This window comes from Sardina pilchardus, chromosome 11 (assembly GCF_963854185.1).
Source record: "Sardina pilchardus chromosome 11, fSarPil1.1, whole genome shotgun sequence".
Taxonomy (NCBI): domain Eukaryota; kingdom Metazoa; phylum Chordata; class Actinopteri; order Clupeiformes; family Clupeidae; genus Sardina; species Sardina pilchardus.
Genome location: NC_085004.1, coordinates 26,773,259 through 26,785,548, shown reverse-complemented (window position 1 = coordinate 26,785,548; position 12,290 = coordinate 26,773,259). Strand labels below are relative to the sequence as shown.

Here is a 12,290-nt window from a genome sequence, read left to right as displayed (position 1 = left end):
AACGACTAGTCTCCACTTCATGGATGCAGCAACGCACTTGTTTATTTTCTCAAACCTCACACAATTAGCGCGCACCTACGGTGGCCTTACAGTGTCAAAAGTGCAACGTAAAACAGGCATCCTAAGTAATATAATTAGAACTGTAAAAGTATGTATGTATACTGTATTACATGAACACAACATTTCCCCCCCCCTCCGAATGTTCAGACGTGAAAGGTAGCAACAAAGTCTTCCAAGTGCCCAGGGCGAGCACGGACCCTGACAGGGCGGGGCTCGGGAACAAGGGAAGCCGGCAATGGGTCTGAGGCCGGAGTGGGGCACTGAGCAGCAGGTACAGCTTGGGCAGGAGGTGCCACGATGGGGTCCGGCACATGAGGGGGCGGCCCAGGTGCTGGGTGGCTCTGCTCCACCGGTCCAGTTGCTGGGTTGCTCTGCTCCACCCCTGCCAGGTGGGGGTGGTGAAGAGGGGAGGGCACTCTGCGCAGGCAACTGGCGTGCCAACGCGAACCATCAGTCAGCTGGAATGAAGCTGGGCCGAGCTGCCGACTGACCTGGTATGGTGCTGACCAGAATGAAGACAGCTTGTTAGCTCTGTGGGGCCGACGGGCTCTGACCCAGTCTGACACACTGATAGCAGGCCACTTAGCCTTGTGCTTCTCATCAAACCTCCGCTTCATGGAACTTTGTTGTCTCTTGACGTGAGACTTGACTGCCGCTGAACATGGTCGTGGGCCGGCGGCCATTGGTGGACGGAGTCTTGTCAGTGGAAGCACAAGCTCCCTTTTCAGCATGAGTGCGGCAGGGGAGACCCCAGTGGTAGAGTGGGCAGTTGCTCTGTAGTGGAGGAGGGTCTGTGAGAGTGCGGCCATCAGGGAGTATCCCTCAGACATGTGAGCATGCAGTGATTGATTGAATCGTTCCACCCCCCCGTTGGCTTGGGGGTGATAGACAGAGGTCCGGATATGGGTAACACCCTTGTTGGCGAGGAAGGTGGTGAACTCCAAGGACAGGAACTGAGGGCCATTGTCTGTGGTAATTGCACGAGGCAAGCCCCAGCGGGAGAACAGCTGGTCGAGGAAGTTGACCACAGCAGCAGAGGTAACCGTACCCATGGGAGCCACTTCAGGCCACTTGGAGTGCAGGTCGTAGACCACCACGAGGAACCTCTGGTGGTGTGGCACATTGTACAGCTCCCCACAGATATCAAGCTGCAAGTGGTCCCATGGCACAGACGGCCAGTCTACTGGCTGTAGTGGAGTTGAAGCGGGTGGCCCAGTCTTCCCACTGGTGAGGCACGCTGCACAGGAGCGGATGAGTCCCTCTAGGTCACGGTCCATGGCGGGCCACCACACGGTGTCACGGCACCTTTGCTTGGCTTTGACGATGCCAAGGTGTCCCTGATGTGCCATTTGCAAGACACACCCTCTGAGGGCCACGGGAATGACAGCACAGAGGCCACGGGCAATGCAGGACTCACCCCAGCATGACAGTTCATGCCTCACTCGATAGTATGGCTCCAATTCTGGTGTTACGCGGGCAGGCCAACCATGTCTGATGTAATCACAAAGCGTGCTGAAGACCGGCTCGGCTGCTGAGGCGGACTCCAGATCACGGAGAGAGACTGTGTCCTTCAGTGGTGAGTGGACCAGGTGTACTACGTCCTCCTCATCCTCTGGAGAGGCAGCAGAGCATTGGGTGGCGGCAGGGCGGGATAGAAAGTCTGCTACAACATTAGTCTTTCCAGGCATGAATTGTAGCTTAAAGTCATACTGCTGCAGGCGGTCTGACCATCTGTGGAGGCGAAGGGGCCTGTGTCCTCCGCCCGAGGTGGACATCAGGGCTGTCAGAGCCTGGTGGTCCGTCCGTAGGGTAAAAGATCGTCCATACAAGTACAAATGCCACCTCTCGCATGCCCAAATGCATGCAAGGGCCTCTCTCTCGCCCACTGAGTATTTCTGCTCAGTGGGGCTGAGTGCCCGGGAGGCGAAGGCTACGGGCCTCTCCACGCCGTCATGGAGCTGTGACAGAACAGCGCCCAGAGCCACGGCAGACGCATCACAGGTCACGTATGTGGGGCAGTCCAGCTGGAAGTGGGCTAGGATCGGAGACGTGGTGAGGAGACGCTTCAGTTCGTTAAAGCCTGCCTGACAGTCAGGAGTCCAGGCCCAGGGAGCATCCTGCTTGAGTAGCATCCTCAGCGGGGCCGTGACAGAGGAGTACTGAGGCAGGAAACGCATGTAGTAGGCGGTCATCCCCAAGAACGAAGCCAGCTGCGAGGCTGTCGTGGGGGTGGGGACTGCGCTGATGGCTTCCACATTCGACTGGAGAGGGGAGATACCGTCTGCAGACACACGGAACCCGACAAAGTCAATGGCCGGTGCGGAGAACATACACTTCTCAGTGTTCAGGGTGACATGGTGGCGACTGAGGGAGTCAAAAACCTGTTCCAGGCGGGCGTTGTGTGTGTCAACATCTGGCCCGTGAACCACGATGTCGTCCAAATAGGCCACAGTACCGGGACAGCTGGCGAGGATGGTGGACATGATCTTTTGGAAACAGCTGGGGGCTGAACTTAGTCCGAACGGCATCCTTGTATAGCGGTACAGGCCAGTATGGGTGATAAAAGCTGTCAGGTTCCGACTCTCCGGGTGCAGAGGGACTTGTAGGTAGCCCTGACGTAAGTCCAGCTTAGAAAAGACCCGGGAGCCGTAGAAGTGGGTTGTGAGTTCTTCTGTCGTTGGGAGAGGGTACTTGTCAGGCACCACTGCCTTGTTGACCTGGCGAAGATCGATGCAGACTCTCAGTCCCCCTGACTTCTTTCTGGCGATGACGAGGTTGGACACCCATGGAGAGGCATCAATGGGTTCTATGATGCCATCGGCCCGGAGGCGTTGGAGCTCTTGTGTGACGCCATCGCGCAGAGCCAGGGGAACACGGCGAAGTGGCTGGACCACGGGAGGCACGCTGTGGTCCAGGAGCGGTTTGTGTGTAAATGAGGTGAGGCACCCAAGGCCACTGAACAGTTCAGGCCGCCTTTGTTGCCAGGAGGAACTCACTTGTAGTATTCGTGTTCCGTTGTTGTCCTGTAGAGTAAAGCCCAAGCTGAGAAAAAGGTCAAGGCCCATGATGTTCTCACCACGGCGCGTAATGTGGAATGGAAAGCGGTCCACAGTTGTAGAGGTGTAGCGAACTGGGAGGTAGAGTAGGCCGACAACGTCAATTTTGCTGCGGCCGTAGCCACAGAGAGCAGTGGACGGGGGCTGTAGCTGTCTATTTGGGAAAAGTAGGTTACAAGTGTCAACATTCAGCAGCGACACCTTGGCCCCAGTGTCGAGGAGAAGAGGGACACAGCAGCCATCCAGGTATACTGGGCACCTGGAGAATGTCCCTGGGTGAGGGCCTATGGTGCGTACTGACACCGCCGGGTCATGTGACTGTTCAGGGTAGTCAGCTGGAGCAGACCGGCACCATTTAGCAAAGTGGTTAGGTTTCTGACAGCGTCTGCATGTTTGGCCCCTAGCAGGGCAGTCCTGAGCCCTTGTGGCATGACGAGTGGAGCCACAATTCCCACAGCGTCTCTGTTGGTGTGTTTTCTGGAAGCGCGCGACTTGTATAGCAGCAGGGTCAGCCAGGTTATCTGAGCTTGATAGCTGTTGCACGGGCTGTTCCATAACGGCAGTATGATGCTTATTTTCTGCTATTTTAGCAGCACACTGAGTTGCCGCCTCCACTTTTAAGGCGAGTGTTAATGCATCATCAAGTGACAGTGTAGCATCTTTAAGTAACAACTCCTCCTGGACTCTGGGATTAGACGTTTTTTCAATGAGCTGGTCTCGAATGAGTTCATCTCTCATGGCGCCGAAATTACAACGATGTGCTAAAGCTTTTAAATCTGCTACAAACTGCCTAGCAGACTCACCAGGTCGCTGACATCTTTGTCTGAACTCCAGCCGCCGATAGAGAATGTTCTGTGACTTTACAAAGTGTCCAGTCAAAGCTGTAATAACAGCATTGTAAGTGTCCAGAGTACCGTCGAGCGTGTTGAAGATCCTGTTCCCCTCCGCTCCTAGCAAGTGCAGTAGGATAGCACGCTTCCTCGCGCTAGCGGCATTATCCAATCCAATGGCTAAAAGATACAGTTCAAAAGACGTTCTCCACTGCGTCCATGGAACGACAGGTTCGCCAGGGAGGGGAAGAAAATAGTCGGGAGGTGGAAGAGAGAAAGCCGGGGTATCAGCCATCCTTGTCGCCAATGTTATGTTGCTAAAATAACGACTAGTCTCCACTTCATGGATGCAGCAACGCACTTGTTTATTTTCTCAAACCTCACACAATTAGCGCGCACCTACGGTGGCCTTACAGTGTCAAAAGTGCAACGTAAAACAGGCATCCTAAGTAATATAATTAGAACTGTAAAAGTATGTATGTATACTGTATTACATGAACACAACACGTGCACAGTGTGAAGTGTTGCATTGCTTGACACTCTGGTCTCATGCCTGCAGCCAATTTACAGCCATGGTGATCTCTGTTACCAATGCTACTTTCACTCTTGCCATATTGCTTAAAATGACCCCTTTACATTTGTTGAGTGATCTGATCACAAGTGGACAGCACTAAATGCAAGTGCAAACAACCAAGACACATTTTGATTCAGTTGCTCAAACCACCTGCCAAGATGGTCTAGAATGCATTTAACTGCATAAGAACCATCAACATAAACTACTTCTATTTCTATAGTAAACACTACCATGTTCTCATGTGTTCCCAGCACTGGGAGTTCTAATGAATGTGACACAAGCAGTAATGAAACCAAAGCACAAGTGATCTGCAATGTCTCTTGCCACCTGAATAAACAGCTGTGTTCACTTGTGGATGAATTTAGGCCCCCCATACACGAATGACGCTATAGGTGCCTCTCATGTAAAGTTTATACGTCCTCCCTCGCTCCTCGGGCCTCGATCCTCACTGATCTAGGCTACATATAGAATGATGGGGCGGCAAAAACGATAGTCTATCCCTTCGTCTATCTTTCTTTATGTAGATCAGTGAGGATCGAGGCCCGAGGAGCGAGGGAGGACGTATAAACTTTACATGAGAGGCACCCTATGTACCAATGAGACCATATCTATTGTTGATTTTTACTGTAACTGTTCCCTAATGCAGAATATACCTGGAGCCCAGGAGATGGATCTTCTCTCACCTCTCACTGTTGCAGTGCCACTGTCCAGTTAGGTCTGGTCAAATTATTCATCAATATGGATGCAATTGGTTGAGAAGCATTTTATGAGTCAGCATGAGTGGTATCTCAGTCAGGACATCTACACTCAGGACTAGATGGCTAGAGTATTGATTGCAATTATTTTGGGGGAGTGGAGGAGGACATTGAAAAATGGCATAAACCAACAAACCGATTACTAAAATAGCAGCCTATACTCTGCTGATGAATACATACATCCCAGTTACGCATCTGATGAATGCATCTTACTACCTTGTACTGTATGTCCTGCATTTTCTGCACCACCATTAAAGGGTAACTGCACCCTAAAATATGTTTTTTGAGCTGTTGATTGATTGATTGAAAATACTCATAAGTGGTGAACTATACTATTACCAGGGTTAATATTGACAAAAATCGTGTTTCTCGACAAAAGTAACATTTTGTATGATTTTGTATTGGAGATATTGCTTTCCACGCCTTCTACAGGTTGAAACATGCCATGGCATGTTGGTCCAAAATACTATTGGAATGCTGACGTTGTCCTACACTTCTCGTCCAACACTACGTCACCGGGTCATTACAAATTAGGAATGAAACGCCCCAACACCTGCTGCCCTGATTAGCCTACCTGTGATGTCTGTAGCACTCATTCCCAGATTGACACGAAATCACCATGGTTGATGCAGCAGGGCTGCACTAACTTCCAAATTTCAGAACGTCCTGCCCATTTTGAAAGCCTTTTTCAGAAATGTGAAGTGGGTGGAGTTATGAGGTGAAGTGACTCTTCGGCAATGCTCTGGGTCTACAGCCTCAAAATCCACAGACTCCACCATATCAGCCAGTACAACTAATATCCTTCTTTTACAATCACACTTATGTGCATTACTCTATAGATGCTGATGCTGTGCTACATTAAAGGGGAACTAAAATGAACATAATTTAAGTTGACAACATGTTTCTTATTAGATCAATATAGTAAACAAATGAATCTATAAAAATAATAAAAGCACCAAAATGTGAATTGTTGATATTATATGAATGATATACAGTCATTATGTTGACTATAGGCAATATACCATTCATTAATACAGTAATATGTCAGAAATGGATATGGGCCCTTTTAAAAATGGCCAACAAATATGGGTTCATGTGTGTTTTTACAATATCTGCCTGTAGGCCCAATTCAAGTCCATACAAAAGAGAATCATAAGGCTATGTATATCTTGAAGGTCTGTGACAAACTTGAAGTTCAACCTCAGATATGCTGCTAATGAGGAAATACATTTTTTAAGGTGAGCTTTTCCCCAACTGTGCATGTAGACGGGCGTGCTACAAGGAAGGGAATTCATGAAGTTGACTTACACAGGTATAGCAATTGTGGTAGTCTCACAATGAAAACAGTGAGGAAATATAAGAAAGTGAGTTAAGAGCATTTGTCATTACAAAATCTCCCCAGATTCCTAGGTCCACACTTGTGCATGCCCCTCTTTGACTCACCCTATTTTTCAAACCTGTTTTTATTCTGATCAGACCCCCTTTGTGAGTTTCTCTTCCAAATGTGATGCTTTAATACAATTATTAATTGTTATGAAAATTTGAGCTGAACCGCTCCATAACAGTATCTCTCTTTCTGTCTCTCAGCCATATATTGTAGTGTTGTACTGTAGCATGGTTTGCATGCAGTGTAAACTGTGACTGTAAGTGTTACATTACAATACTAATATTGTATTATATAATAATTGTATTTATTTATTTATAGGCTATATAAGGACAAAACATTGATTATCATTTTTGTAAATGTGCCAGTGTTAGCCATGCCAGCTGATCCTAAAAAAATAGACGTCCAGATCACAGCCTGGACAGGCCACTGTTTTTTGGAGGTCAGACGTTGCTTGCTCAGTGGGAGTGAACATAGGCTAGTGATCATTATCGAGAAATCTCCCTCAGAACAGGTTTGGATAGTTATTTTTGAGTGCAGTGGTATCAGGTATCTTTGGCTGACAGGTTCAAAACTGCACGATGATGACTGGCATGATTAGCCTATGTTATCCGAGAACACATCACAAGTAAGTATTGAGAAAGAACTGGAAAGATTTTCTGATATAGGCTATCTAGACTGTTTTGGGAAGTAATGGAATACATATTCTGGATTGCGTATTTAAAATACAAAAAATAAGAGTTACTGTATTTGAATACAGCTACACTGTAAAAAAAATACTGTTAATTAACAGCAATTTTGCAACAGCATTCTACTGTTTTTCCACAACACAGTCAACTACTGTGGAAACACTGTATTACTGACAGGTGTGTTGTTGAGCATAAACAGTAATAAAGCAGTATCAGCCGTGGACATAGAGTGTTAGTTAGCGTTAGCTTGTTAGCTAACGATAGCGTTAAAGTTACTAGTTCAGGACGAAGTGGAAGTAAATGTCAACATGCATAAACACCCTTTTCTGCTGTAATAAAACCCACCGTCTACCTCAAAAGCTCAATAATGAAATGTACATTTATGTATCTGCGTTACAGGTTATTCACAAGTGGCTCCAGTCTACGCTTTCTCTTCCTGTCCTGCCACCCAAGTAAAGTAAGCTATACAGTTTTACATTTGATTTATTTGACTTTTGGTCCACACATTAATAAAAAAAAAAAAATAGCCATATACTTCTGTAACTGGTGTTACCAGTTTATCCTGTCCACACACACACACACACACACACACACACACACACAGTGAGCTGTGTTCTAAAGAATGTTGGATTCAAGTTCAGCATAGGTTGCAAACTTTATTTTTCATTTTGGCAAGTAGCCATTAGAATAATGTACAGAATGCCAGTTATCATTGGGGAAAATAATCCTGTCAGGGCAAAGCAAGACTGGCTCTCCCTGTCGCAACTAATTTCTCCCGAAAATGTCCGGCGTTCTATACATTATCCCTTACTTATTTCACATTTAGAAAGTATATACAGTATATATAAAATATACAGTTTATGTGGTGGAATAAGCTTAATGGTTGAGGTCAAAATGTATCAGCTGTATACTGCAGATATTGGCAAATATTGTGGTTCATTGAATATTTTAATATGGTTTGTGAAGGGTTGAAGTGTAGGCACGTGATATTCTTAATCTACGTAAGAGCTCCTATGGTCCCAAAAGTGCCTTTGCTATATTTACTTCCACCTTCAACTGTAAATTGTTCAGACTCTAAATTGTGATGACATAATGTATGGATGGTATATATCCAATCTCTGTTGTCATTTTTTGCAGAATGAAAACCTTAGTCAGTCTGCTTACCATACTTGCTGTTGCAACTCAAGGTAAAGTCTAATTTTGAAGGCAATATATTAGATTAGGTTTATCTATACATTTCATTGCATACTATGAATACTATGTGTTTCTTTATGCAAAGGTTTTATAGTGCAGGGTCCCTCTGCTCCCCTGCATGCTGCTGTGGGAGGTTCTATTGTGCTGCCATGTTCTGTAGAGCCCCCTTTACCTCTGGAGGGGTTGGAGGTCCAGTGGAGTCATGGATACTATGGTGCAATGGTCAACCTGTTCCAACAAGGAGAAGAAAGACCTGAATCACAGAGCGTTTATTTCAGGGGCAAAGTACACTTTTTTACTGAGGAGTTTGCCCATGGAAACTACTCTCTTCTGCTCACCAAATTAAATCCATCACATAACGGCTCGTACAGATGCCAGGTGTTTTCTCATGACCGGAAAAATGAAACAAACATGGCAATACTAGAATTAGGTGAGTACAACATTCTACAAGGAAATACAAACATTTGCTGAATGCCATATTCTACAAGGAAAATTGTGTTTTCTGTCGAAACAGGAATATTCAGTAATTTGTCTAGTTCAGGGAGCAATTTATTAAAGGGTTTAGTGGCAGAATAATATTTGTTACATTAATTTGCAATGATGCAATGTTCTAATTTTATTTGTCACTATTTGGTTTGTTTTGGCTGTTTGTCACTGTATTTACAACAGTTAGTACTGTTAGTAATCTCAAAACTATAGCAACTAAATTACTTGCTAACTCGTGGTCATAGTGTTGGTAAGGATATCGCCACACTGGCTGTAATTATCTGCCTCGTACCTATGCCGAATTACCGTCATGTTGATATCCTTACCTATACCTACTACTCCATGTCGTATTGCTTAATCATAATAGCATATTCTCCCATTCACGCTTCCAATTAAGCACTCTTGAGTTACGCAAATTCTGTCATTTGCACTTCTGTCACACCCAAAGCCATCAAGTTCGAAATCAAGGTGTCCAGGCCTTATGAAACACTGACCCACAACTTTGTCATTTTGGCTATTATTAGAAGGTGGAACATGTACTTTCTCATTAACTTTACAAATGCAATTTAAATCCAGAAAGAACATTCAGTCTTTGATTTTAAAAAACAAGGTGAATTGTATTCGGTGAATTATAAGCAAGGTGAATTGTATTCGTTCACATCCCACAAAATAATGTCCCGTTGACTTCCCCTGCAGGTCCCCTCTGAACACCCCCTCCTCGAGAATGTGTAGGGTTTCCGTTATGTCCCGCAGACAATAATCCTTAACATCCTTTAAACCAGTGAGCAGTTACTAAGGTTACTTTTAAAAAGTAATTAATTACAGTTACTTCTTCCAAAAAGTAACTAAATTAGTTCCTCAGTTACAAATTATTTAAGTAACTTGTTACTTAAGAAAGTAACTATTGCGTTACTTTCAAGTAAATGTTTAAATGTGACCCCCCCCCCCCTTTTAACAGAACTTAGCCTTGTAACACCATTATTCCCATCACTGCCAATGAGTGACATCTGTCATTCCTTCTAACAACAAGCAGTGTGACTTCAAACAGTGCATCAGTATTTTGATGGTCACCGGCGCATTTGAGGGAATCTGCATGTATAATTGACATTTTTCTACCTGCTACCATGCTTAAAAAAACGAGGTTGTTGAAGGCATCGCCCCCCCCCCCCCCCCCTTTAGCTTTACAGTTAACGATCACAGCTCAGGTATGGATGCAATACCTCATGGCCTACCTAGTGAGAGGTCGTCTGACCCTATTGAGTGGCACAGATTCTGGGGCAGATCAGATAGACGTCACTAGTTTTAGTTTGATGCAAGATAACTAAATAGTGCACATGTTCCCATGGTGATCACATGAAGACTCATAGGTAGCTATATGTCATTTTATAAATTATAAATGTATAGATAACTCATTTGTAAATAGAGAGAAAAGCAAAGGGGGAAAAGACTGCCTTGAGGGCAGCCTACTGACAGTAGGCACTCCTGACAAAAAAAGCCATTTACACATACCCTCTGAGCTCAATGCAAATCAAACCAGCTAATAAGCGAACACAAATAAAAACCATGCCAATCACTACAGTAGGTATGGTGAAGGGTATGTGATGATGTGGGGCTATTTTAATTCCAAAGGCCAAGGGGACTTTATCAGGGTGCATAGTGTCCTGGATCCATGAAGTAACTGGCATTTAAAAAATAAAAATAATAAAATCTGCCTGCCTCTATGGGAATTTCAGCACATAGGGTTAACATACAGTATAGGGGTTCCAATACTTATGACCCCTTTATTTTAAGGAAAACATTTATTTATTTACGATACATTATTCATTCACAAAGAAAATGGATGTCCTTAAAGGTTGGATATTTTCTCTTTTTTTTATTATTTAAGGTATTAAGATCAATTTCCAAAAGATGAGTTTATATTCCTCTTTATAGTCAGCGTTAGCATGTGTTCCAATACTTATGGAGGTAACACTATATTGCCCAAAGTATTGGGTCACTTGCCTTGATTCGCATATAAACTTAACATCCCATTTGTTAATCCATTGGGTTTAATATGACGTTGGTCCACACTTTGGAGCTATGACAGCTTCAACTCTTCTGGGAAGACTTTCCACAAGGTTTAGGAGTGTGTGTTCTTCTCGAAGTGTGTTTGTCAGATCACACACTGATGTTGGACGAGGAGACTGGGTCTCAGTTTCAGCTCTCATTCATCCCAAAGGTGTTCTATTGGGTTGAGGTCAGGACTCTGTGTAGGCCAGTCAAGTTCATCCACACTAAACTCTGTCATCCATGTCTTTGTGGACCTTGCTTTGTGCCCTATGATTTTTTATATTGCCGCTGTCTTAGATACAACGTTGCTGTTTTTACCGTTACATTCACATTGGCGAATTAATATTCAAGTGTGATAAGCCCAAAAAAAGGAACTACTTCATAGCCGTGCGTACATAAAAAAATAATACACGTTCCAAATAGCGCATCAGAATAGGAAATTTAACCAAGCAGTGGTATAATGGGAAATAGGTTAGGTCCCGACAGGGCGAACCGGATCCCGATGCACAGCCATGAACAATGCTTCTACTGTTCAAGTTTGTTCCAGCCATCAAACTTGACCATGTGATAATTAGTTATTTCTCATGCATGTGTGAATGATTTGATTTTTCTTCATTTTTTATTTTCCTAGGTGAGGTGTCCTTACAAACAGTTTTCGCTATGATGTTTGGGGGATTGGGTGCTGTTGTTGCATTACTGACAAGTACTCCATTTCAACATTATCTTTATGGAAAAGGAGCCAAACAGACAACTACATTAATTACAAAAACAATATATGATACAATTACTTCAATAAGTCAATGATTATGGTTATTGTTGCAGTGAAGGCAAAGCAGCTCTTTTGTTCCACTCTTGTCATATGATAGCCCCAAATGTCCTGCTGTTTCTTGGAACTGTAATTGGAGGTGCAGGTGAGTTAATTTGATATGAAAGCCTTTTTAAATAAACTCCAACTCCTACAAAATTACTCAATAAATGGAATTTTAATCATATTGTCCCCGTGATGACTAGCTAGCAAGACAACTATGGGGTGTGTTACACGATATTCTCTATCATCACGGTTACCATGGTGGGTTGTTCAACAATGCTTTCAGGAAATGCATTCATGGTCTATCATGGGCCAGTTTGGGTCTTCTCTTGTCCACAATTCCGACAGGAAACACACAGTGGCACAGATGACCTGGGATTGCTGTATGATGTATGTAAAACAAAC

At 44.5% G+C, this 12,290-nt stretch overlaps 1 protein-coding gene across 1 annotated transcript; it reads left to right on the top strand.

The window, feature by feature from the left end:
- Window positions 1–8,408: 8,408 nt before the first annotated feature.
- LOC134095294 (butyrophilin subfamily 2 member A1-like) lies at window positions 8,409–11,881 on the top strand. Its single transcript, XM_062548742.1, has 3 exons — window positions 8,409–8,535; window positions 8,628–8,972; window positions 11,709–11,881. The coding sequence occupies exons 1-3, from the start codon at window positions 8,445–8,447 to the stop codon at window positions 11,879–11,881; spliced, it is 609 nt and encodes a 202-aa protein (XP_062404726.1). The 5' UTR covers window positions 8,409–8,444.
- The last annotated feature ends 409 nt before the right edge of the window (window positions 11,882–12,290 follow it).

Excerpts from the sequence above, each read along its gene's own strand:
- LOC134095294 (XM_062548742.1), top strand. The coding sequence starts at position 8,445 with ATGGATGGTATATATCCAATCTCTGTTGTCATTTTTTGCAGAATGAAA. Across the intron at positions 8,536-8,627 it reads ACTTGCTGTTGCAACTCAAG|GTTTTATAGTGCAGGGTCCC; the intron begins GTAAAGTCTAAT and ends CTTTATGCAAAG. Across the intron at positions 8,973-11,708 it reads CATGGCAATACTAGAATTAG|GTGAGGTGTCCTTACAAACA; the intron begins GTGAGTACAACA and ends TTATTTTCCTAG.